At 38.6% G+C, this 26,006-nt stretch overlaps 1 protein-coding gene across 5 annotated transcripts in view; it reads right to left on the bottom strand.

Moving 5' to 3' along the window:
* Window positions 1-26,006, bottom strand: part of ST6GALNAC3 (ST6 N-acetylgalactosaminide alpha-2,6-sialyltransferase 3) — a 220,681-nt gene that overhangs the window by 163,479 nt on the left and 31,196 nt on the right. Inside the window, exon 2 of one of the 5 annotated variants that reach the window (XM_038145005.1) lies at window positions 16,069-16,137. The exons of 2 other annotated variants lie outside the window; for them this stretch is intronic. In XM_038145005.1, the coding sequence (XP_038000933.1) occupies window positions 16,069-16,137 (69 nt within the window). Of the gene's footprint in view, window positions 1-16,068; window positions 16,138-21,074; window positions 25,999-26,006 lie in introns of those variants that run through there. 2 more of the 5 variants (XM_038145007.1, XM_038145008.1) reach the window with 2 other exon arrangements.

Here is a 26,006-nt window from a genome sequence, read left to right as displayed (position 1 = left end):
CAGATGGGGGATCATCTTTGACTCTCCCCTCTCAAGAATGAAAGCTTAGGTGTCCTAAAGCTATCCACTTCCTATGTAACATTTCCAAAGCACATTTCTGTGTTGTGTGCACATCACTGCAAACTAATTTGGGTCCCTACTGTTCCAGTTTTGATGATTTTTCCCTCAAACAGCTGCTAAAGATTTGTTTATTTCAAACGCTCCCAAAAAGTTGCCAAAATTGATTTTCTAAGTTTCTCCAAAGCTTTTAATTGTTTTGAGGTCAAACAGCAACAAACACCACCCTTCAACCACTCCAACCCACTCCTCAGCCCTAAAAATTAAGATGAGCCAGATCTTGGCAGCTTCCAATCATAGTAAGATCCTTTTGGCCATGCTTGGCCTCCCCTTTGGCTCTTCTGTCAGAATTCCAGAGATTACCTTTATTCGTGGAAATTTTAACAAAAAAACCCCAAACCTGCAGTTTTCAAGGTTCATGCACACAATGGCATTTGTACAAACAATGGCACACAATGGCATTTGTACAAACCAAAGCCTGCCTATGCCAGCATCCTTTGGGATGTGAGAGTGTGTAACTCATCTGACTACAGACCAAACCTGAAAATAATGTCTTCAATATTAAATGCTTGCACGGGACAAGGTGACTAAGCCCAACGAATATTCTTTAGTAGACATAAAATACTCTTCTTCTCTATCAAGCAAAACAATACTAAACAAACCCCCCAAAACCAACTAAAAAAACCCAGAGTAAATGTATTACAGACTTCCTCCTCTTTGAAATATTTGTATACCTCTGAAGAGAGTTTTTCCAGGAAATTCATATTGTGACTTTATCGTGTACCTCCATTTTTTATTGGAATTATGTTCATGAAGTTTGCTGTTAAGCTCCCTGGGACAAGCACTGTGCTTCTTGATCTTTATTTCAAGACCAAGAGGTTCTTGTCCTTAATTAGCTTCTTAAGGTTGTAAGGTTTTTAGCAGCACCTCAGTTTAGATGGATAAAGCCTCAGCATAATGAGATTACTAGAAAGCTCCACTTTACAATTCACAGCATTACAATAACATATTTAAAATACAGTTCTTCATGTACATGTAGTGGGACAAATGCAGAATTATTGAAGATATTTACATGCTTCCACCTATGTGCAAATTTTGCAGCTGCATCAATAAGGCTTTTTAACAAAGACATCTGTACAAAACACAGATATTTACTTTAAAAGCTTGGGTTAAAGAACAGATTTTCAGTGAGAGAGAAGCTAATTTCAGTTTATAGCCAACCCACCATTGAAGATATTATTTAAAATGAGAGGGATATGTATCTAGAAGGGCAGAAAATCATGATACCCAGACCACTCACAGAATTCAGAAGAGACTTTTTCACAAACAGGTTCAGGCCAAGGCAGACTCCTAGGGTTAGTCACAAGAGGAATTCTAACACAGAAGGTCATGTATGTGCCCTAGGGAACCACAGAGTTTAGACAAACTTGAGTTAATGGAAACTGCTCCCAAGACCAAAAAGAGGAACCATGAAATTGAATTTACTTGATTAAAACAAATTTGATCTATTTCCAGAAGAGGAGAAAAAGCTCATCTCTGATCAATTAAGATTCTGTGATGATACTGCCAAGATGGAAATCACAGCATAATTCAACCAATTCTTTTTTAACAGAAAAAAAGAAGAAACATCTGAGGTGAGCTCTAAGGTGAGCACTTAATTAAGACAAGAAATTATTTTCAAAAATAATTAACTTAAATTTCAAAACAAGCCAAAGGTTACAAAGTAAACTTTTAATAGAAACAACATCTCTTCTGTTCCCAATTTTGCCCATGACCACAATCAGGGGAGGATCCATGCAGCTCAGCCCTCTCAGTGGAGCACAATGAGGATCAGGCAACTGAGTAAGGCTGACAGTAAGGAGACACCCGAACAGCTTTTCACTCAGGTGAATTCCTTGGGAAACCTTGGACCTTTCTGGAGATCAGCACATAGACATCATGTTCCAGCACTTCTGCAGAATCAGTATCAGTATTTTCAAGTGGGATATCAGCATTATAGATAACCAGCAGGAGCAGAAGATTTGACTTTTAAAATACTCAGTGGTCATAAATATGAGAGCACTGCAAATTTTATCAAATGCAAAAGAAAGCAGATCATTAAAGAGAAGGTGCTCAGGCTAACAGCAGTTCAATAGTGATAAGCTTCAACCACTATACTGTACAGCAAAGAAGAAATTCTTGCAAAGTCTGTCCATTAACACATGATAAAGGGCAGGGAATGTATCTCCAGGATCCCAAAGTCAGTGATGGTGGATGCTGAGGAATGCTGCTGCTATTGGAACAAAGCTATGGGCTTCATGGACAATTGGTCTAACCAAGCAAGGTATTCATATTCTTTTTTAAAATCCAAGCTGGTGAGACTGTTACGTGCAAAGAAGAAAGTGCTGAAGTACAGGTGAGGAGGGAAAACCACGTGCAGCTGCAGCAAGGAAAACGAGCATGAACAAAGATGGCCATCACTCTCACCAATTCTGAAGTTCAATCAAGGTTTTCATTCACAAGTTCCCAAGGATTATGCAAGTATTCATTAATGAGGTAACCGGTCTCTGCCCAATTCATTTTCAGATGAATTAACTGAAGAGAAAAAAAAAAAGCCAAACCCAACAGGAAAGTAATAGTTTCTCAAACTTGCTGTTTTATGATTATTCTGCTATGATTTTATGGCATATTCATATATGAGGCAACATCTAGACAGCTCTCCATTTTAAAAGTGCTTGAGGAAATAGGGAAATACAGAAACAGGCAAAGAGTTCCTGTAAGACTCCTTGGCTGCATCCCCATTTATTCTCCTGCAGTGAACTTGGTGACAGAAAGGAATTAGCTTCTTCAGATACCTGATTTCAGAAGCTAAAAATACTGAGTCTCCCTCCTGCACACACACAAAGAACAAACAGCAATCATGACAGTTGACCAGAGACCTGTCCCTGAGCAGACTGACATGAAAGGAATTTAGTTAGAAACTGGAAACTCTTCTGATCACAATGAAAAATTGCAGTGAAGTTTGACAGAGAGAACTCAAATAAAAGCAGTCACATTACCATCTGTAATGGGCAATGGCTGCCACAGGCAGCAAACAGCATTTGGATTTTTCAGCACAAACCAGGAACACCTACACAGAATTCTAGAAGCATTTTCAATCCATAATTTCTGTCATATACCAAGAAAGCGTAATAATGCATTTAGAGAAAAAGCAGACTGGTCAGTTGCCAAGCTGTGTGAAATGGCGACGCCACGCTATTATGAAATCTTATATAGATAAACTAACACTAGCAATAGATTAATAAGGGGAAATACAAATATAAGAAACAAGTAAGAATACTCAGGAACTCTACTATAAATATGTACAGATACATGCAAAACTAGTGAGCAATACCACATCCAGAGATGACGTGTGGTACAGGCTTGGAGGTCACTCATGCAGAACCTCAGAAGGTAAGAAAACAAGGAAAAAGCAAATGCTGAAGTACAAAACATAGATAAACTTAATACAAAGAAGTGTGGAAATCAGGAAGAACAATACCCAAGACAGTAATGCAATAGTTAGCATAAGGGGTCATTTGCACTAACTGTGGTACAGATAATAATTGTATCTCAGCTTCCAGACAAGCAAATAACATATTGAGGCAGGGAGGAACAGGGATCAATGGCTTGGGAAAAAGCATTTTGCATGAGTAACATTAATGCAATGGCCTGTTTGCAGAGCAAAGACAACACTAGGTGTAGAGCAAGAGACACACATGCACAAAGTTCAAACAATCAAATGTACTACATCATGCAAATTCCCTCAGAATTATTCAAGAAAATAATGTAAAGCAATTGTGAGACAAACTGAATTAAACAGTCATAAAACTCAAGGAAGTACACAGATTATAATTATATACAAAAGCACCAAAGAATAAACTCAGAGAGTGAAGTTTCACAAAGTAGAGACAACCAAATCAGTGCCTTCAGTTAAAACAAGTGGATGGCTGCTCCTGGCAATGCTAAAACAAGCTAAGTGTTCTTATGAGACATGAGGCTGATGCAAAATAAAGATTCGACCTGAATATGTCTCTTTTAACTTGATACAGCCATGAGAGGTAGCATGAAGCTTATTACCAATCATCCCACCTTGAAGCAGTACGTGAATAAAAAGAAAATCACATAACATGAGGCCAGTGAGATGGTGCTTGAAGGATCATTCTTATAAAAGGGACAGTCAGTACCTAGTGTGTGAAGGTCACTATCACCAGAGGAAAAATACACACCTGATTGAAAAGAAATGTCTTGTAGTAGTAATTGCATGTGAAAAGTTTGGTTCAAGGACAGGAAACCACTCTAGTGAAAAGATCATAAATCACCAGAGAGCTGCTTTAAAAAAAGAGTCAAGAAAAAAGACTGAGGTATACGTAACTGACTTGCCATCCAGTACAACTGAGTTTACTCAGGCTTACATCCAGCACCTTCCTAGGATGAGGCTCTTTCCCAATAATACAAGTTCCCAAGAACAGAAAGACCTTCCCTCCCTGCATACCTGAGCTATGAGGTACTGGCACAAAGCACAATTAGATATGGTGGAAGCTGAATCTCAGTGAGAAATTATCACTGAGACAAGAAATTCTCTAAACATTAATTCACACGTCTTCTGTAATACGAACAATGAACGCCTCACAGACCTCAGTCAACAAAAGATACCTGAGCCCAGTGAACAAATGTAACTCACACAATGGTATCCACTCTAAGCACAAGGAAAGACATTAACACAATGCAGAAAAAGCCTTCCAGATTGCTGGCTAAATGGTCAGACATTGTAAAATTACCCTAACACTGACAAGCAGCAAAACCAGGAGTCAAAAATGAGGAGAAAAATACATATAAATTACATTCCTTTGTTTAAGGTCATGGAGGTGTTCAAGAAACAAAGGGATGGGGCAGTGAGTGCCATGATCCCATTGACATGGCAATGATCGGCTAAAGGCTGGACTCAATGACCTTGAAAAGTCTTATCCAGCCTTAATGACTCTATGATTCCATGGTTATGTTGAACATCAGCATTAACTTCAGCTGATTATTAGGCCTAACTTCAGCCACATTTGAAGACAGTCATTCAAGGCAAATTGCAGAGCAAATCTGTTTAGCAGATGTTAACTTATTCTTAAAGAAATTGCAGAGGGCTGTGATATATTTCACCTAAAGAGCCATGTAAATTTATTCATAACAAACCAAGTGATAACTCAGAATGCTGAAGAGGACATAATATGCTCTTGAGACGTGATCAGATGACCACAACAGAAACTGGTAATTTTTTTCTAAAATACTATTCTATCAAGAATTTTTTTTTGTTTTTCACTCTAAGAAAGATTCAGACTTAAGAAAAAAAAGAAAAATTGAGGTCACTAGCAGTTCCCAACATAAATTTAACTGTGAAAGGTTAACACCTTCAAAATCTGATAGGTTTTCTGCCATTAAAGCACCATTTCTTTCACCTTTGCTTGACTTGCGTTTATTATATAAATATACAGACAAATTTTCAAAGTGTAATTAAGACAAAATGAATGGCATGTTTTTTTCAGCTGTGCCGCTTCAGATGAATCAGAAGGGTAGGACAGGTTCTCAAGAGATGGTGTCCCAGCAGGAGAGTATCACTGCACTGATGGAACACTACAGCAGTGATCCAGCTCCAGCCAGGGTCCAGCGGGAAGGGCCTTGTCAATCAGTGTGTCACCGCACCTGGCTCTGCAGCAGGGCCCTGCAGGCACAGTTCCATCCTCTGCTGCTGGCAGGAGTTGGTGGTCACAGCTCACTGCTGCTACCCCCCCTCCCTTGAGCTACACAGAGGATGCTTTGCATGCCTGAGGTCCCATTTCAGTCCCTGCTGACTCACGTGTCTTTTCCTTAAGCAGCTACAGTTTATTACTCATCAGTCAGCACAGTTATGTTCACATCTCTGACTAATTATTAAAGAATACTAATACAGAAGATTTACATGAAAATGGACTTCATTGCCTTGGATAAAACCAGAATTAATCATGCAGAGATCTCCTCCGTGCATTTGTAAATGTTGCAGGGAAACCAGGACGTCTGGCTGTGTCCCAAGAATGTGCTCATAGCACTAGAGCTATCTAGTGTAAAATACCACTTTTTAAGTAGTAGATTAAATACATACTGCATCCACATGTGGAAAAATTTAGAGTCTTCTTTCAAAGCTCTTTTATAATATTTTTTTTTTTTTTTTTTAATGCAAGAAACCTTGAGTCTGGGAAGGCCAGGTAAAGAAAAAGAATCCCCTTACCACACTTCCCGAATGAACCCAAACTAGTTTAGGCAGAAGCATGAGCTTAAGGAGAGCAGATTCCAAAAAGTCCTCCAGCTCCTGCACAACTATAGGAGTTGACTAGGTCTGAGAGCTTTAACACAGCAGAACTTGAAATTATTGTGCTTCCTATCCCTTCAACAGTACTGCAGTGTTTGAGGATCCACCTCCCTTGGAAGCAATTTGGTTCCTAACCAATGAAAATTGTTTATGCAGTGCTAGAAGAAAAAAAAAGTCCAACTTCAGAAGCAATGTGGAGTAAGACATGGTCTTCTGTTTGAAAAGGTTAAATAGCTTTTTCAAACTCTTTGGTTGCTAATTACTCCCTTGGCTGGCAGATATTTTTGGTTAAGTCACTGGAAGAGTTGTTCTCCTTTGCAGTCAGGAAGAATAATTCTTTGAAGACATCTCAATCTGGAGATAGCACAGGGAAAACATTAACTTTGTCCTTGAGCTCATGGTAAGGATTGAGCATAAGGGAGACTTGAGGGAGACTAATCCTAATTTCAGCTACCTGACGGCTGAGAGTGGACTTGTAAAATGGTAATTCCTCCTGCATAGCAAGGCACACATCCTTTCTGACCTCTGATCCAGTCTGACCTCTATATCATATACAACTGTGTCTCACCCAAATAACTCACATAAAGCTGAAAGTTATGTACTTCAATTTAGGAGTGAAATACTTAGCCTACTGTAAATACAGACCAGAAAAAGCCAAAGCACCAGTGTTACACAAAGCCTTTGCAATGGCCAGGAGCTAATGAGCAAAAGGAAGTCCAGACCGTTCCAAAAGCCAAACCACACCTCTGCAGCACAAAGATAAAACACTCCCAGAGCTCCAGCCAGGCTAAGCCAGAGAAAAAACCTGAATGATCACAGGTCTGAAAGCAAATCACTGCCGAGAGAGGCAAGGGAATTCTCTGCATCAGCTTCCTGGAGATTACACTGACCTGACCTATTTCATATCCAGATGTCAGCTACAACCTGGTTTGGATGCTCCCAAGGAACCCTGACTTCACCAAAGTCAAAATACATAAGAAATACAGGTAGAGTGCAGAAGAGGAATTCATTCCTGGCAGGCAAGTATCAGAAAGCGTGACATATGAAATAGAATATAATCATCACATAAATGCAGAGTTCTACATAATAAAAGGTAGTTTCTTTCAGGGTTCACTGGGGGAAAGAAACAGGCCAAGGAACCTTTAATTGTACACCTCCAGTATGTACAGATTAAAGAACATCTGACAAAAATGGAGCAAAACAGTTATTTTGAGAGAAGGAGACAATTTCTCCTTAAACAGTGATGCAAGGCCACTGTCTCCCTAGGGCACTGTTCCATCCCTGGAGTGCAGTGAAAGCTAACAAGAGTCACTAATGGCATGTATGCAACACAATAGGACTGTTGATAACATTACTGGACCTTTTATCAGCATTTGCTCCTGTTCAGCAGATCCTGAAACACCAGTGAGTGGTGGTGATGTTACATGTGGACAGTTCTGCTTAGAACTGGCTGCACTCTTAGCTGGTGAAGGTGAATCCATTCTCTCACTTTGCAGGGTTTATTTATGCACCCAACTCACGACTCCCCACGTTGATTTTAAGGCTTCAAGGCCAGAAATACTTTTGACTTTTATTTACTTTACATGGATTCATAAGCATACACTCAAAGTGCATCTGATATTAGCACATAAACACATTACCTAGCAAACTGTGAGCAACTCAGGTGAAAGGTGGGAGCTCTGAAAAGTATCACATCCGTATGACACAACTTTCCCAAAGCCATGTCTCATTTAGTCTTTCCATCTCTGTTTCCCTACTTTTATTCTGCCACTGAATTTCCTGACTTCAACTCCCTCTCAAATCCTCCAGCTCTTTTTCCTCCTCTCTCAGATTCAACCAGAAGACCACCTGCCTAACTCATGTAGTGGGCTCACAGCCTTATACTGCCTTTCATGCTTGTGCTGCACCAGTTATCACTTGATCTCTGTGAGGATAACAGTGCCAAAAGCACCACTGTGAAGCAACTAGAATGAGAAAATGGGACACCAAAAAACAAGGAAAAAAAAAGAAAAATAAAGAAAAGGATGATATAATAGCTCCTGTTTATATGCAAAACATTAGGCAGCTAAACTCGGCACTGTGACATGAAATAGTACTGACATCTACATTTTTAAAACGTGTGGTCTAATCTCCACTGGAATCCCTAGTGCTTAATCTGCCAGTCACCACTCATGGATTTAGTATTTACTGCCAGGTATTAATGTGCAACTGTTTCAAGCATAAAAATCCTGAGGATTGGACAATACAGCTAAGAAAATATGGGTTTTATCTTCTCTTTTCACAAATATGTCCTACCTTGTTTTAATAAATAAAAAACAATCCTCCTGACTAAAAATTTAATACTATGCTTTGTATTTTGCTAGTACAACCATAGAAATATCCCTGAACCAGGGCAAAATGTGAGGCTAAATTCTCATTAAGTACAAAACAAATCACACAGTGCCAGATTAGAACTAAATCTCCTTTACTGTAAGTGGCAGAGGGCTGCGGCAGGGAAATTTCTGGGGAGGTTTTTCACCTCTGGACCAACACCATCTTCTGTAGTCTGAAAGAGCCTTGAATTTTACCCCCAGGGTCCCTTTGATTAATCTGGATATAGACCATGAGTTATAAGAAGAGAGTGCACTCCTTAGCCATGTTTGCAGGTTTACATTCAAAAGGTTTTCCTTTCCTTCCTACTGTTCTTTTCCATTTAGAAAGTGGAAGAATAAATACAATAGATGGCTGTATAAAAGAAAAAAACAGGGAAATATTCTCTTTTAGGAAGGGCAGGGAACAGCTAATCTGAAACAAATGTAAATAATTACCTCCAGTCTCTACTTCCTACAAGTAAGATCTGAGCTGCACACAGCTCAAAGGGTTTTTCTGCGTTCCTGTTACAAGCGTCATACAAATATTGGGCCAGAGGCTCCATTCCTCAACTGCTCTGATGAAGAACCAGATATACTGAGCCTGTGTTGCTCACTGGAGCCCACCTGCCATAAGATGAAGAGACAAACATCTTGGTACAAACACTGGCATCCCATGATTGCATGATTGAAGGTGAGAGAAATAAACTCCCAGCTCTCTCACTAGATTTGGATCTCCTGATTTCCAGCGTGATTCTCCTTCACATTGTCCTGACCTATTCACAGCATATTTTGAATGTGCTGTAAGGCCTACACTGAACCAGGATTTCAGGACAAGCATTTTGGAACTTTCATAGAGGAGCTATCAAAGTAACTGTCATTCATGGCTACATCACTCATTAGACACTTTCTCCTTGATTGCTATTAGTCATCAAACTTCTTCTCACTTCATTAACATTTTCAATGCAGAGATCACAAGGAACTACATGCTAGAATATGGCAGTTTCTTCACTGACTAAGGGAGTTTTATATATTTTATTGTAATAAATCCAAAAGTCTCCTCTCCCTTCTCATTCCAATAGGTGCAACCAGACAACAAACATTTTTCAGCCAATTCTTGGCAGAGCTCCTTTAAACACTACAGTCATTCTGCCTGCCAACTCATCTACCCAATACTCTCTTTTGAATTGGAATGACCCTCACTGCAGTAAATTTTAAAATGTAAATGTAGTCGGCAGGGTGCCTGTATTTGCCCAACGAAGAGCTATACGTTTATGAACACTTCTGTTCAAGTAAGCAGAGGGTGCAGGACTAGGTGTTTATTTTATTTTTATTGGCGATCATGTTTCTGTCTGATGGAAGGCTGGAAGCTTAAATAAAAAACCTCCTTGAAGTGAAGGTCAGTACAATCAGATACTCAGAACTCAGGGTTTAATTTACCATATGAAGGTTACTAAAAGAAACCGTCAGAAACTACTTTGCACAATGTGACTAATGCAGAAAAGCCAGCATACCAATTGCAGCAACAGATTTTTGTATGGGGTGCCGAAACATTTTAAATGTCAACATAGAATCTGTTTAATTCTCCAGCATCCAAACAGTTGTAAAGAGTAACCCTGAGAAAGTCTGCTCACTAATTGTGAGGTAACACACCTCAGCATTGGCTCCAGGCAAACAGATCCTTATTACCCCTAGAGAAAAAAGTGGGAGTGTTGGTACCAACTGAGGAAATATTTTTCTTGTGCTAGGCTGGTATCTAAAAGCAAATACATTTTTAAAATATTATGAAATACAAATCAAATCACTCTGTAAGAACTACAAGCACAAACTCAGTAAACGCCATACTCAAAGGTTTCCTTCACACACACTATGCTTTCAAATCAAATTTAAAAGTTAATTGTTTAATTCTGCTCTGAAAATATTCCAAAATCATTATCAACTGTACGCAAGCCCAATTTCCACAAACTCAAGCTAGTGCTGTACATAACCAGTGAACTTTTGCCTGCAGTAGCAAAGATAAATAACAACACTTTTCTTCAAGATGTCCCAGAACTTAGTTACAAATTAAATAATACATCACCTTCTTCAGGGAGATATCACATGGCTAGAACCCCATGAAATGTTTGATCTAGCTAGAGACTAACAGCAGACAGACATCTCTACAGTGTTATTGTTATTGACAAAACTTCCACAACAGGGACACAACCTAATAAACCAAAGGGATCAATTATTTCTGCCCTACATTCCTTACCACCTCAGTTTTCCAAGCCCTTTAAGTAATTTCCTTAGGAGTAATTCAAAGCAATGGCAAAGAGTCCTTGGAGAAGTGTGTTTGACTTTACCAGACTTCTGAAAACTGTGAGCAAAGATGTGGCATTTCTCAGATACATTCTGTGGTCTGTACAGGACGTGCTTACATTGAGTACCAGTTTCTCCTCAACAACACCTCTAAGAAAACACTCTTCTTTGGATGGCATGGGATCATTTCAGCATCCCAGGAGAGCAGCATCCCCTTCTTCCCCAGATCCTCCCACACTTGCATCCCCAGCAGCTGGCTCCAGCAGGAACACAGCCCAGAGAGCCCATGCACCAAGGGGCACAAGCAGTCACAGATCCAACTGCTTCAGGCAGCCTCTGTGCCTGGATCTGCGCGTGGATGTGTAACTTCACTGAGAGCTCCTTCCAAAGCAAAGCACAGATAAAATAAAAAATACCAGCAGTATGTCACCAAATACTTGTCTGCACAAAGTGTCTGATCCCTCACATATAAAATTCTGACATTTTGCCACAGCACATGCTGGTAAGTCCAAACGCCTTGTCAGAAATATGAAAATATCTGATAAAACTTCTTTTCCTAATTCTTTATTTCACAGCTCCCAATTCAGACTAACTTTAGTTACTAAAAGGCACTAACTTTATGCCTTTTTCAAATCAATGAAATATAGAAGTTGTCTAGACACAATGTTTTTATTGGCTCTCTTAGACGGCAGTACAGTAGACAAAACTTTCTGATTTGCAGTTGAGATAAAATTAATCTGAATTTGGTCCACATAGCAAAGAACACAGAGCAGACCACCTCCCTCACTCCATCTGATCACCAGAAAATCAACCCAGCACATGCAGCAAAACAACACAGCTGGAAAGCCTGGAGACAGGAAGCAAGCTGAACGATGATGGACAGACACTGCTCTGGAAGGTGTGAAACTGCAGCAGCATGTTCTGGTCTTTGTACACCTTGGAGGGAGAATTCCACACACACAAATCCAAACCTTGGTCAATCCTATCTTTAACTGAGTCATTCGTTTTTCTCTTCCTTAACCTGTAAGCCAAAGCAGGTACCTAGTGATCCAAGTATGGGTGTAATTGACACTCCTCAAATTACAAGTTTAGATCCTACCAGCGCTCCAGTAAATACGCTCAACTTCTTGAAATTTACCTCATGAAATCTTGCAACAGAATCAAAACAATAGGAGAGTATCTTTGCCAAATTTTACCCAACTAAACCACCATTCTACTCAATGGGAACATAAATGAAATAATTTATCATCTTCCCAACAATGCACAAGATTTATATTGATTGTGCCATTTAAAGAGACTAAAAAAATGCTGTTTTACTTCTTACTGTGAACATAAAGAAAGAGTAATTACAGAATTACTAGATGGAAAACAATCACAGTATTTTAGTTAGAGTCTGAGACTAAGTAGTGTAATGTACTCATCTGCTGTCTGTCATAATGAAGGCAGTAATTTGTTCCAATACCATTTACGTATCTTCAATCATTTGGTGCATGATAAACTTCACAACAACACTGCAAACATTTAAAAAGCTGTAATTTTGTTGGAAATACGAGTTCAGGATTAGGATGGCAAAAATAGGGTGTGATTAAACTAAGACACCACTTTCTCAAGGTCCACGAGGGGTTCAGGGGCAGGAGAGGGGATGAGGTTTCCTTGGAAACTAGTCTACATGTATAGTTGCACTGTTTAATATGGATTAGATGGCACAGTTACTACAAAGTAAATATAATTATTATTCCTTAAACTGAACAAATCTAGAAAACAAACACTTACAATCTCTAAGAAACATAAAAGGATGCTCAATAGGACAGCTCAAACAGGAAGAGTGCACAACCAAAGCAAAAGAGAAAAGTCACCAGTGTCCAAGCTGTGAAAGTAATAATAGAATAAATTCCATGTGTGTCCTCTTGTGCAATGAATGACTGCCACAAGCACAGTTCAGTCTTTTATTTGCTTGGTCTCCCTACAGTCATAATTAGTAGGGCATGTTTCAGTTGGCATAGGTCTTGGAAACAGGCAGCCTTTCAGGAGAACAAACTCATTTAAAGCCATTTTTGTTAACAAGTACATCTTCTATAAGGGCCACACATAAGATATTTACAAAGAAGCAAACCTTAAGGGGAACAAAAATGTTTATAAAATATTGGCCAATCATCACGCTTTAAGTGGGTACAGTTTAGCCCCAGAAACATCTGCTCCTGCCCTGGAAAACTGAACAGTTCTGAATGGCTTTGATTTTAGGATCACCAGAGGCCTCTAACGTCAGCAGAAGGACTGCAGCAGTCACCTGCCCTGCAGACACCCATGCACATGGTTAAGTATTTAAATGTGCATTCAAAACACAACTTCCACAAAAAGCACGAGTGGAAATCAACTGAAACTAATAAAGGCTACAGCCAAAGGCAAAAAATCTCACACAATTTTTTAAACTTCACTCAAGTTTACAATCAACCATTAAAAATTTTAAGTCTGCACAGTTTTCATCATTTCACCTGCACTGTTAAGTTACAGAAACCAACAAAAAAGGTAAGGAGAAAGAGAATATTTAAATCACTGTGGTTTTTAAGCACTTGAAGCTATTACACTTCTGCAAAATAAAATGATAGAAAGATAAAGCTGTTCCATTTTTTAGTCAGAGACAGATCAAAGTCAGCCCTGAATTGTAAGTCTACTTAAATCAGGTTTTGATACAATAAATTAAATTTTCAGATACAGAATGCAAAAATTCAATAGAAAAATTGATCTACAAAACCAGAGCTGTTACATGAAACATTCTCTTATTATGAGCCACCTAAATAGCTGTCAGCTCTCCTAACAACTTCATGTTAGAAGATACACACAACAGAACAAAAACACCACCACCACCACATTAAATCCTAGGCCTATATGCAATTACTGCCTTGCCATTTCCCTTTTTTTGGATGACATGCAGTTATTTGGTAGAAGGCATTTGATAAGGAACCACTGAATAAGAGTACTACTAACTGTTGGTGAGAGTCTGTTCACATGCTGAAGAGAACTTAAATTTCCACATGAGGTGGGATTCTCATTTTCAGTGATCAGTAAGGCACTGTGTTTTTGTGCAGTGTATTGATGGTGCTGAATTTCATCACACTGTGAAATTCAAAACCAACCTCTTCTTATGAAAGAACATAAGCAGGATCTCTCATGACTTGGAGAATATTTTCAATAGTCAATGGAAATTTCCTATCACAAGCAAAAAAGAAAAACAAGACCAAACTACCGCTTTATTCAAAAAGCCTATTGACAGAAAAATAAATTACTAATTAACAATTTAGCTAAATATAACAGAATTAGACATACTTTCAAAATATTACTAGCTTTTAAGCACATTAAATACTAAAATCAGCTAAATGCTACAGATTTGCATAATAGATGGCACCATTTAAAGCAACTGGGAGCAGGGGTACATCAGGATTTTAAGCACAATCTACACAGGGTTATTGCCCAGTTTATTTATTGCTGTTACTGTGATCTATGGCAGTGTGACAACTGTCACAGTCACAATGGAGAATGACAATGGAGTGTCACACCACTACAAAAAAAATAATTATGGTAACTGCACATTTCTCATTTTTAGCAGTGATCTAGCACAAAGTCTTACTTGAGTACAACTCTTGCAAAATACAGCACTTCTGATGTCAAAATCCATTCCAAAAATTTCCAGTGATTTCAGCATAGTTTTAGATGGCATTGATTAAAGAGCTCTAAATCAACTGAACACTCCTCTAAAATATCTGTCATTTAAGAAACAGGATCACAAAGAGGAGGAAAACCCCCAACATTTATCAAAGCTAAATGAGTTTCAGATAGCTTCAACACTCTGTGCTAGAAAGATATCACAGGGGTGGAGATGTCATCTCTAAAAACAGAGATGTTATTTATGTTTTCTCCTTCTCTAAACTTAATGCTCAGCATTCCAATGAAGAGTTGCCAATTTTCCTCTTGTATGGAGATCAGGAAGTGTTAAAAAAATGAACCTGCATTGAACATGGGCTTTCCTGTCCCTTTGACATGCCCATGCCCCCTGGTTAAATCCTCTACCACCAAGGCAACAGCTGACATCTCCACTGTGGGAACAGCAGCTGCATGCAAAAAGCAGTTTTTTATTCCCTAAATAGATCACCTGCTTATCTCACAGGATAATTAGCAAAATTCAAGAATTTTAAAAAATTAAAAATAAAGTCAAAAAGATGGTAAATTTGAGCAAGACATAATTTGATCACAATGATACAGTAAATGAGTAGAAAAACCTAGTATTTCTGACAATAAATGGCAAAGGTCTTCAAGAGGATCGTATAAACTCAACTTTCATTTCTCCCTTATACTTAAGCTACTTCTGTTTTCTGGGGACAAAGTGCAGAACATAAAACAAAGACTACTAAACAGCTACATAATCCATTACAAATGTCCACGTTTAAGCTTTTATCATTTAAAAATATGTAGATATTAAAATTCAAGTCTATTAAGTTGTCATGTCTTAGGTTTCAGAACTTCTAGAAGTATTTCTTACTATTTTTAACATCTTACCACATAGCTCTTCATGTGTACTGGTCTGCAATAAAGTTGTTCTGCTGACTTAAATGCAGCAGAAGTAAAGTGGTACAAGAAGCATACTAAATTAAAACATTATTAAAAATAAAGGTAACTAAGCCATTGTAATTTATAGGAGCACACTGAATAGAGAGTAACTTACTACCTGCAAAAACCCAAACAAACCAACTAATCTGTCAGTCAATAGTAATCAATCAGGTCTGCTCTCTAGGGTTTTTGGTACTGTCAAAAGCATTTAGGAATAACTCCAGTGACAAAGCCAGAGAAAAACCTTCCAACTTGTCTGCCTAGTGAACACATCTCAAGTAGTAGCAACCAAAATCTTCCACAGATAGTTTATTTGCAGTTCAAAAAGCACATCAAAGTACTTGTCAAACAATGGACAGAGGACAGCAAACAGATCACTTGGATGACATTGCTTATACCTTACTAACTCACAATGAAATGCAGAGGCTGTTCTGACTTCTGGAAGCAGGACATGGAGAACCAGAAGAGCATAAATAAAGCCTAAGAGAGATGGAAATCACATTTTTTTGTTTGCAGCTTTGTTTTCTTGAGGTATCTTGTTTCTAGTTCATTAAAAAAAACCCAAACAAACAAAAAACCAAACAGATTCTTGTAAAGTTTTACTTTTGTGGGTACTTTTATAATGCCATCTCCCCTTCTACCCTCCATTTTATCATCCCATGTCCATTTGTGAAAACACATAGAAGCTCATGAGTTATTTGTTATTAAACCTGCAGTTTTCAATGAACAGCCAGCTTCCACCAAAAATATTCCCTAAAGTGAGCTACAATTGCAGGAAGCTCCAGATAGACTGAAAGAACAGGGATTTCTCTGCCTTTCTCTGCAAGCAAGACAGGCTCCTTGCTGGTGCCAGGGCATACAAGATGCTGCCCCTTATGACGCCTGGAGTAATATTTGAGGTTGTGCCTTTGCTTATGCCTCTTCCTCTCTCCACCATTCTCACTTCAGCAAACTTCCCACTGGAGTCAATTAGAATTTTGCTTGAGTGAGCACTGCAGGGTATGGCCTGTTGGCATTAAATAAGTCATCACTTTTAATTGGCATTTTAAGTTTCATCAAACTACAGACTCTACCTCATATTGCCTTAGTAAATGTTTGCACAGGGTAACAATTTGGATCATGTTAATATTCGCAAGTGATCCAAATATGTGCTGTACAAATACTGAGGTTAGGCCAGTTATTTCAGGACAAAAGATACCAAGATCTATTCTTTTTAAATTAGTATGTATTCTGAAAGTCATAAGACAGCCTGAAGTTATTTCTTTTAGGGCATGCACATATTTCTTTTAGATAATTTGGTTGAGTGCCAGTAAGTACTGTATATACAGAAGACCTTACAAAAGCTTGCTTTATCAGTAAATTCATCCTAAGCCTCTTTTTAAGTGTAACATTATCCATCTTGAAAAGGCTATAACAGCATGCTCACCACTTTTCATGATTACACTAGCTGCTATCAAAACACCCCAAAAGCTCTCATTATTAGGATTTTCTCACCAATATGACTCCTCCTCCCCCTTCAAAAGGGATATTTAAACAATTTGGCTTGTTGTATTACAACTTTTTTTTTTTACAACTAGCTGTATTACACATTTAGGATGTCTATCCTTTGGAGCACATGGGACTAGAACTTATATGAACCTCAACAAATGTTGTAGAACATAACATCAGATTTTTTAAAATTTATTTATTTTTAGGATCCTAAACCACTTAACCCAATAGCATTCTGGATATGGGAAGGACAAACTTCACACTATCTTGCCATTTCTACTACTGCTTCTGTTACCTTATGTGGTAATATATGGAAAACATTAAATTACTCTAACATTCCTAGTTTTCCCCCCCAGTTTCTTCAATCAAAGAACCACAGAGACTTGAGTGAATCTTGTAGTAATACAGAAAATGCCTTTTTTTTTATTCCTCCACAAAGGAAGTCCCCATTTCTGGGAGCACCAATCTCTTTCAAACACCCTCATGCTCAGTTCCTGATGCATATTCAGGATTAATGACAGCCAAGACAGAGAAAATACTGAGGTTGTGTAAGATTAAGTCATGCTTACAGAGAATGGGTAACTAGAAACTTAAAGGAACACATTTGCTATGTACACTATGTTTACTTACACAGACAGAAAAAAAGTGAATCAAAAATAACATTTAAAGCCAAAAAGAGTGGATTGTTTCTGGAGCATTCTAGAGTTAAAATGCAAAGTACAATCAGTCCCTTAGTAAAACTGAATCTGACATCTCTTTTCTATTGAGATTAGGAATTACCATCTTGCAAACCTACAATTTGAAGCATCAGTGTCAACCTGTCTGGAATGCAATTTAGATTTTTCAGTAACATAAAATGCCTACTCTTCTGTAGTCATTAGTAGCTGGCATAAACAGTCTGACAGTACTGAAAGTGAAGGCCCCGACAGTTTGCAAGACTAATCCAGTATCTTGCCAGTAGCTCTAGAGCTCTCAGAGGGGCAGAAGAAACACATCTCTCTTTAACCACAATCCCTGATATTTTTAATTTTTGTACTGATGATTTGCAAATCTTTTTTTGCGACCAACCTGATTTTTGTTCAAGAGCTAGAAAAGACACAGTGAAGATAAGAATCACTAACATTTATGCACATAATTTATTTTTTTATAATTAAAAAAAGAGCTAATATAGATTAGCAGTTATTTCTTAGAGATTAATCTAAAAACAACCAGAGGAAAAAATGTTTCTTTTGAAATGTAAACGTCTGAGATCTCTCATTCCCTCTAGTGGCCACTGCCGCTTAGACACAGGATTCAAAAATGTATGTGAACTGCATCCTTCCATTTGATATATGTAACGAGACTGAGCTCTGCCGTGATGTCGCATTTTAAGTGGAACTCCCTGAAGAAATCAATGGGGAATTCTGCTTAAAAAACAGTAGCATATTATGCCCTATAGTTGCCTAAGGAAGATTTCTTCCCTGCAGGGACAAAAATGAAGGTCATTCTCTAGGAAGAGTGCACTAGGGCTGGGCTTAAAGTAATTGAAAATTACATTAACATTTTGATTGTTTCCCATGTGTTGTGCTTGCCTGGGCCTCAGATCAGAAAATATAAAATTGAGATTTAAGAAATGTGAATCAAAAAAGAACTGGTGCAGTTCATGGTGAAAAGCACGTAATGTAAAACAAATAGGAAAAGGCAAGCTGCTTTTGAACAAGACTCACTTCGATCTGAAAGATCAAGAAGCTGGGAAACCTTCAATCTATTCCTCCTCAAAAAAAAAAAAAAATCTATGTTTTGTGCTTACTTTATGTTATGTTCAAAACTCCTTTGAAAAGGTAAAAACACTAGTCTAGGAGTAGAACAGTAACATGTGAACATAACATAACCTAATTACTTAGGTGAAGGGAAGAAGATACTAGAAGATACTAGAGAAATTCCAATCATGAACTCAATTCTTCCCAATAAAGATAAAAGGGGAACTTTGAGAAGTGTAATATATGTAAAAGAGAGTAATTCAAACTATTACTGCTAGTTTCCAGGCTAAATACAAGCACTGCAAGAAAAAAACAAAACAAAACCCTGGATTTTACAGTTCCTGTTCACGGTGGATTAAAGATTGAAGATAAATAAAGCGATTGATTACCATTGTGAAGGAGTGGCAACGACTGAGAGTATTAAGATATTATTAAATTGACAGCAAATGATACAAAGTCAGTTCTGATATCCTCATTTTAGAAGAAACAGAATTGGATTTCTATGGCAGCAGCACATGAAACTGACTGAAAAATCTGCAGTGGTCCTGCTTATAAAGGAAACGTAAGACTGGACTCATCACACTGGAAGTTTGATTAGAGGATGAAAATAGCAAAGCTGAAATATACTTCCATTAAAGACCCAATGAGCAATTTGCGACTAAAACTGCCTCTGCCTTAAAAAAAATTTGAGTGAGTGTCACATAGGATCTCTATACAGAAGCATCTGCAAATACTTTTGTTCTAAAATGCAAGACTGTAAAAGATTAGTTAAAATATCATTCTCACTTCTGAGCATCACACATGAAAAATAGGGAAATGAAATGGGGAATCCAGAGAATGATAAGCAATGAGGAAGATTAGACCAGAGATTCTAAAAAAATGTTGGGAGAGGCTAGGGTAAATGCTTCCATTAATTCGAAGGAGAGATGACAATGCGATACGCTTCAAACACGCCAAGTACAAGCAGTAAAGGGATTAAGTTTCAGCAAGACCGATAAGGACAACATTTTCAGACTGTAATGAAATACAACAGTTTAGCCTGCAAGGTCTGGCTTATTGAAGGTGTTAGGAACTAGTTAGACAATCACCAGCCCAAAGGAGCAAATACAGCTGATCCTGCCTTCGGGCAAGATCACAGGGGTGATGACAGAGGTCCTGTCCAGGACTGTAAGCCTATCAACAGATGAAGAACAAGGCTAGTCACTGCATCTGAAAGACAGAAGATAAGAAGCAAAACAAGTGAATTAACAGCAAATACTCTTTAACACATTAGCTTACTAGGCCAGAGAACTCATTACCAGGGAAAAATAGAGGTTGAATGTTAAATACCTTCCCAAAAGCAATCATCCACATTTACAGACGCTGAAAAATATCCTCAAACTTAGCAGGACTGCACAGTGATAGCACGAGTAATGGGATTATTTATGGTTGCTTACCTGTTAATTTTACAAAACAAAGCATAGTTCACTGGGAAGGTGAGGGTAAGACTGATTCCCTCCAGTTTCCTGTCCTAAAAGACAGAGAACTAATCTGCATGCCCAGACATTAGGAGAAAAATATTGCCTGTCTCAATACTCACAAAAGGCCTAGAAGAATACTGCATTGCAAAACTAATGCACTAAGACCCGTGCTTAACTATGGCTTGTGCTCTGCTAAGCACGTGTTCTCCCTTTAAAAACAGTGTAGGTAGGAGGTTAGAAATTCATGGGAAAGCATGTGCATTTCTGGAGAAGTGGAAGAGTCTGCTTCCATGAGCCTCAAAAAAATCAGAACCAGATTTAACACTTTTGTCTTCCCAGAAAGTCAGTGCTCTCTCACCAACACTTAACATTTCTTAGCATGGAAACTGGTAAGAAATGGGTGATGCTAATTGACCTACACTGTCCTTCAGCTTCACATCATCCAGTCCAAGTTCTAACCAGGCTAGCGAGCATTCAAATGGCATCAGACCTAAGTGACAACAGATGAGACAAGCCCAGTAAGAAATGGAATTTCCACCTTTGACAAGTGTATCACCACACTTTGTTATTGCCTTCCAAATTCAGCTACAGACCAGATGTCCTACCCTGTGTTCTGACTGTACCTAAGACAGTGCTCTTGGCTGAACACACTTCTTAAATGTGCAAACCAAAAAATAAAAAGACTCAACAAACCCACCCCCCCCCCACAATAACAAACAAGCATCCTTACAGCACAACCTTCCCACTGTGATCTTCTGTGGAGATTCTGGTTTCTCAGTGGCTTTTTCCTACATTAGCCTAAAAGCAGGTGGTTTTTTTCCAGGTCCTAGAAATGGAACAGCGCTTTCCCAATACAAGGATTGGCTTTGTCAGAAAATGAAAACTAGGTCATGTTTCTGACTGACGTTTACTCAAACACTACATCTTACACGAGAGTAAACACCCACTATTTACATAGCTGTTAATAAAATCTGCATGGTTCTGCTGTTCAGATTGATTGCCAATCATTCCTTCTCACTGAGTGGATTTAGTGGTGAGAAGTCATAATAAGAACAGCCATTTCTGTTAATTACTGTGCGGGTAAATATAGAAGGTAGACACTGCTTTCCAAGGCTCGGAGACTGAACCTTAGTTAAAGCACCAGAGCTTTGAAAACGGCACATTAAAATACACATGGATGTAAAGAGTCCTAACAGAGCACAGGATTTCTTTTAAAATTCCCGGAGCGCCCTCTTGTGTGAGAACCGTCAGACAGCGGAGTTCCAAAAGTGCAACAAGGTAATTACATTCCCTCTTATCACCCAGCAACTTTGCCTGTTTCTGACAGGCAATTTTTTTTTTCCAACCTGTTTCACTGGATTTCTATTCTCACGGACACATGAGCAGGCAAAGGCAAAGCCAAATCAGCACAGAATAATCTATTCCTTATCTTGTCTCCTAAATAGCTTCCTCCAGTGTTTCCCTACTCAGCTCTGCAGGAGTGATGCTTCCTCCAGGCTGCAGCACTGGCACACACCAGACCCTAATAAAAATAATAAGAAAATATCAGCTGACACTTTGAAGCTGATAGGAAAAAACTGAAAAAATGAAATTCGAATTGAGAAGTGAGTGAGCAGGGGACTCAGCTTGCTTTTCAGTGTCCATCTTCAAATCAGTCAGCAACTGGAAACTTCCAGAAAATAATGGTCTATGTACACCGGAATGTTGGTAGCATCTTTTGTCACACAGGAAGATGAAGACTGAAAGGCATGTGACACACTTGCCCGAAGGTAACATACTGACTAATGCCACAGATTGCAAACTGGCAGGTGCTCGTGAAGAGCCCCAAAAGGGAGCAGCCAGAGCAAAGCCAGATTTTCCAGGGAAATGCACACATTGCCTGTTAGAGCTGCTGTCAGCACCGAAAGTAGAGCAAACCCAGAGCTACCGAGGAAGAGTGGTGAAAACAAATTGGGAATGAGGCAGATGGAAGGACCTGAAGTGAAGGTAGAAAGATAAAAGAAGACAGGAAGAAGAAAGGAGTTTACAAGCTGGATTCATATAGAACATGAAATCCTCATCACTAGAGTTACTCATTCTTTTAATTCTGTGCTCGACTTCTCTTAGCAATTAAAATGAACGTCCTTGACAGCCTGTCTTCTGCAGCAGCACGGAACTGAAACTAGACGTCAGCTTCAGCCCTTTATGGTCCCCCAAAGTATTTTAATTTTCTAAACTGGAGATTTATGGAAATGCTGACATTCATCTCTTGGTTAAAATGTTATCATGTTGCTTACAAATACAGACTTTTTTTCTCCTTTTAGCTAGAAGGTTGACAAGACAGGCTTAGCTGCTTTCTAATCATTTCCCTGCACACGATGGGCTGTGAATTATGTGAGCTTTATCATCTTAATGCTTACATCTCTAAAAGCATCTGGTCACAGACATGCTTTTGCTCACTACATTCTTTAAACAACAGTGGCAATAATTAGCAACTCTTGAGCAGCCTGATTACCATATGAATGGAGAAACAATTGAAAATGCAGCTGAATTAGGACCCAGCAAACATTTAAGTCTAAAATTACAGAATCTTTAGTAACAGATGTCATTCAAAAGTATACTTACCATCACACCACTACATTAAATACCACTAACAGCAGGCTCTAAATTGCACCATAAGACTTCAGGTTTAATTGAAGAGACTTCATAGTGCCTCTTTTCCTTTGCAGACACTTAATAAGGGATCCTGAAGTCGGGTTAGTATGCTTCCATCACCCTTACTAAATTATTATTCCTAAAAATAAATGCTTCTTGTCTCCTGTTTGTCTCTTCACAGGTATCAAAAAGTGAACCACCATGTAATTAGATTTGCATTTATGTTGACAAAACTACTAAAAAAACCCTTGATGTGACTGAGAATCTACAGTTATTAGAAATGTTACCATCCAGTACAAGTGAAAGAGAAGTGACAAACAATCATTTCTCATATCTTAAAGAAAAAATCTTAAGACACAAGCTAGGGTGCTGCATTGTCCTACTGAATGACAATCACATTCGTTTCTGCCTTATACTTCAAGGGGCTTCTACAGGACAAAGCTTTTAAAAAGACAAAACTGTTCATAAAAACAAATATGAAGCATCATTATTTCTAACTCTGCATTAATTATACTCAACAGAATTAAATGGGATGTCATGCTGCAGAGCACTGGCAAAGGGTTAAGAAAGGCTAACAGAAAATACAAGTTCTGTCATCCTTGACATTCACTTTCATAAAACAGCAATGAAACCAGACCTCGAAACAAAATTACTGCAGACACCCTTTCAGGCAGGAGGCTAACCATGAAAATCAGAAGAAAGACAACTGCAACTCAATATGGGCTCTTCTACATCAGAATGAGTATGTGGAATAATGATCAGCTGCAGCCACCAGTGCACACAGGCTGGATCTAATGAATAATAATGCACAACTTCCCCTCAGTAAGTTGTGATATGGGTGTGCCTGTCAGCACAGCGATTCCCAGAGAGAAAATACAACAAATAAACACCAAGGTGTGTTAAGAGCTATTTATAACCAAAGGTGTTGTCTGTTTACAAGTGCCTCCATAAGCCAGACCCACTCACTGCCTTTCCAGATTCCTACTTTAATAACATGGAATTTCATTAAATCATCAGATAACTGCTGGCCATAAGCCAAGACACTAAGACGTTCCTCTCATCCCACAAAGGATTGAATCCTAATGGAACATGTGTACAGTTGTTAACCCATCAACAGTCTTTCCTCTCTGCCCCAAATCTCAGTGTTGTAAGAAAGCCAGAAGTGGGCTGGGATCAGTCCAGATATTTACCTCCCCTTCTCTTGTACATCCATCCATCCTTCATTATTACATATTCTCTTCCAGACCTCAGTAATATTTACATTTAGTGTTCCCTGTGTGAACAATGAGAGGCAGATAATGGCATATGTAAATTATTTCTGTCAAAAAACAGTGAAGCTTCATTTTTTATTAGCAAGTTTATCATCTTTCTTTTTTTTCAAATCCATTTACCAAACTGTAAATTAGGTCCTCCAAACTTTCAGATTTTATTTGCAGAAGTATTTGGTCACCTGAGAGCCACAACAACATTCTAGTATACCTCTATAATGCCTTCCTGGTTTTGCTTACAGCTTGGAACAAAAGACAAGGAAAAAAAAAAAAGAAGGAAAAAAAAACCCACACCAAGAACAAAAAACAACAACAACAACAAAAAAAGGTGGGATAAAAAAAAAGGCAAAGAAAATAAGTGAAAAAGGCAAAACAAATGTCAACACAGGGTACTCCTGGACTGTCTCCAAAGCCACAGTAACATTCCTCCAGGACTTCAGAGACTGACAGACAGCACATGATGAGCAGCACCCACCACTCCAAGATTTTTAAAGCCCAGTAGTGTCACTGTCACCAGCTGCCTGAAGAACAATTCCCCTGGCCTTGGGCTTGGGGATCCCACAGGACCAAGGGCACAAGGGCACCAAGCTGTCTCATCTCTCCTAGGTCTGCTGCCTCAGCAAATCCAGTTTACACGTTTACTGTTTCTTTTCTAAGCAAAATCCAAGCTGGGTCACTTCCCTAGGAATGAAAATTGGAATTAAAAAAACCTCTGAATTTGTTTCTCCTGACTACACTCTAAACAAGAAGCTCAGGAATAATTTTCTCATTATACAAAAGAGAGTATTTAAGGCTTTAGTAGACAGCAGCTTAGATCATACCAGCAATCAATCCCAACCACCAAAATCTAGGTCAGAGAAATGGAATAGAAGTCAGAGAGCTTCAAAGAATGAAACATTCATTTGTTAAGAATTATGGAAAAAGCTTAAGTCCTGGTTAGGACAAAGGTCATATTAAAGCTGCCAAGTGGAAATACAAGAGTTATCTGGAAAATAACCTCCTTCTAAATCCTACATGCAACAAATGCCTTTGAGAATTTGTCAAGAAACAACAAAAAGGAGAGTGTGCAGGGTAAATAAATGAATATGCACTGCCATCTTGGAGCTGTAAGTAAATATTTATTGCAGTGATCACAGGCTTCACCAAAACCATCTCTGTCATTATTTCAAGATTAATAGAATTAAATGCAGTATTTTACTTAGTTAGCAACTTTCTACTAAGATGGAATACAGCTATTACAGACAGGTCTCCCTTGGCCTTACAAATAGCTGAAAGCAACGTGAAACTTAGAAGTGAAGACACAATACAGTAAATTAAAGGTAATATATATTATTTTACTTTCCTTCCTGCTGCAGCAGGAATGTAAAACCTTCCAAGCCTGATCCACATCAAGACTACTCTGTGAAAGTGCCCCAAGCAGGCTCTGCTCAATTTCTCTGAACACAAAGCTCCAGCTGACCTAGAAATCCACATGGATGTTACATATCCCACACTGATCACACCTTCAGAAATCAGAGCTGCTGTGTGGGACTGTTGACAACACCAGCTACTAGAATTTTGTTAACGCTCTGAAAGGTGAACAGGACAGGTGAGGTAGTTGAAAATCCCAATAATTGAGAAGTGCCCTAACTGGTCCCTACAGCCCTTTAACCATTCTTAAGTACAATATAGAAAAATTACCTTACGCCCACTATTCTCCCAAGCCCCAATTAAACCTCCAAGTCACAGTTAATTGCTTACAGGTGCCTGGGGGTGGAAGG

Source organism: Motacilla alba, chromosome 8 (assembly GCF_015832195.1).
Source record: "Motacilla alba alba isolate MOTALB_02 chromosome 8, Motacilla_alba_V1.0_pri, whole genome shotgun sequence".
In the NCBI taxonomy this organism is placed as follows: Eukaryota; Metazoa; Chordata; class Aves; order Passeriformes; family Motacillidae; genus Motacilla; species Motacilla alba.
Note: the sequence above shows the minus strand (reverse complement) of the source record. Positions and strands in the feature narration are given on the sequence as shown.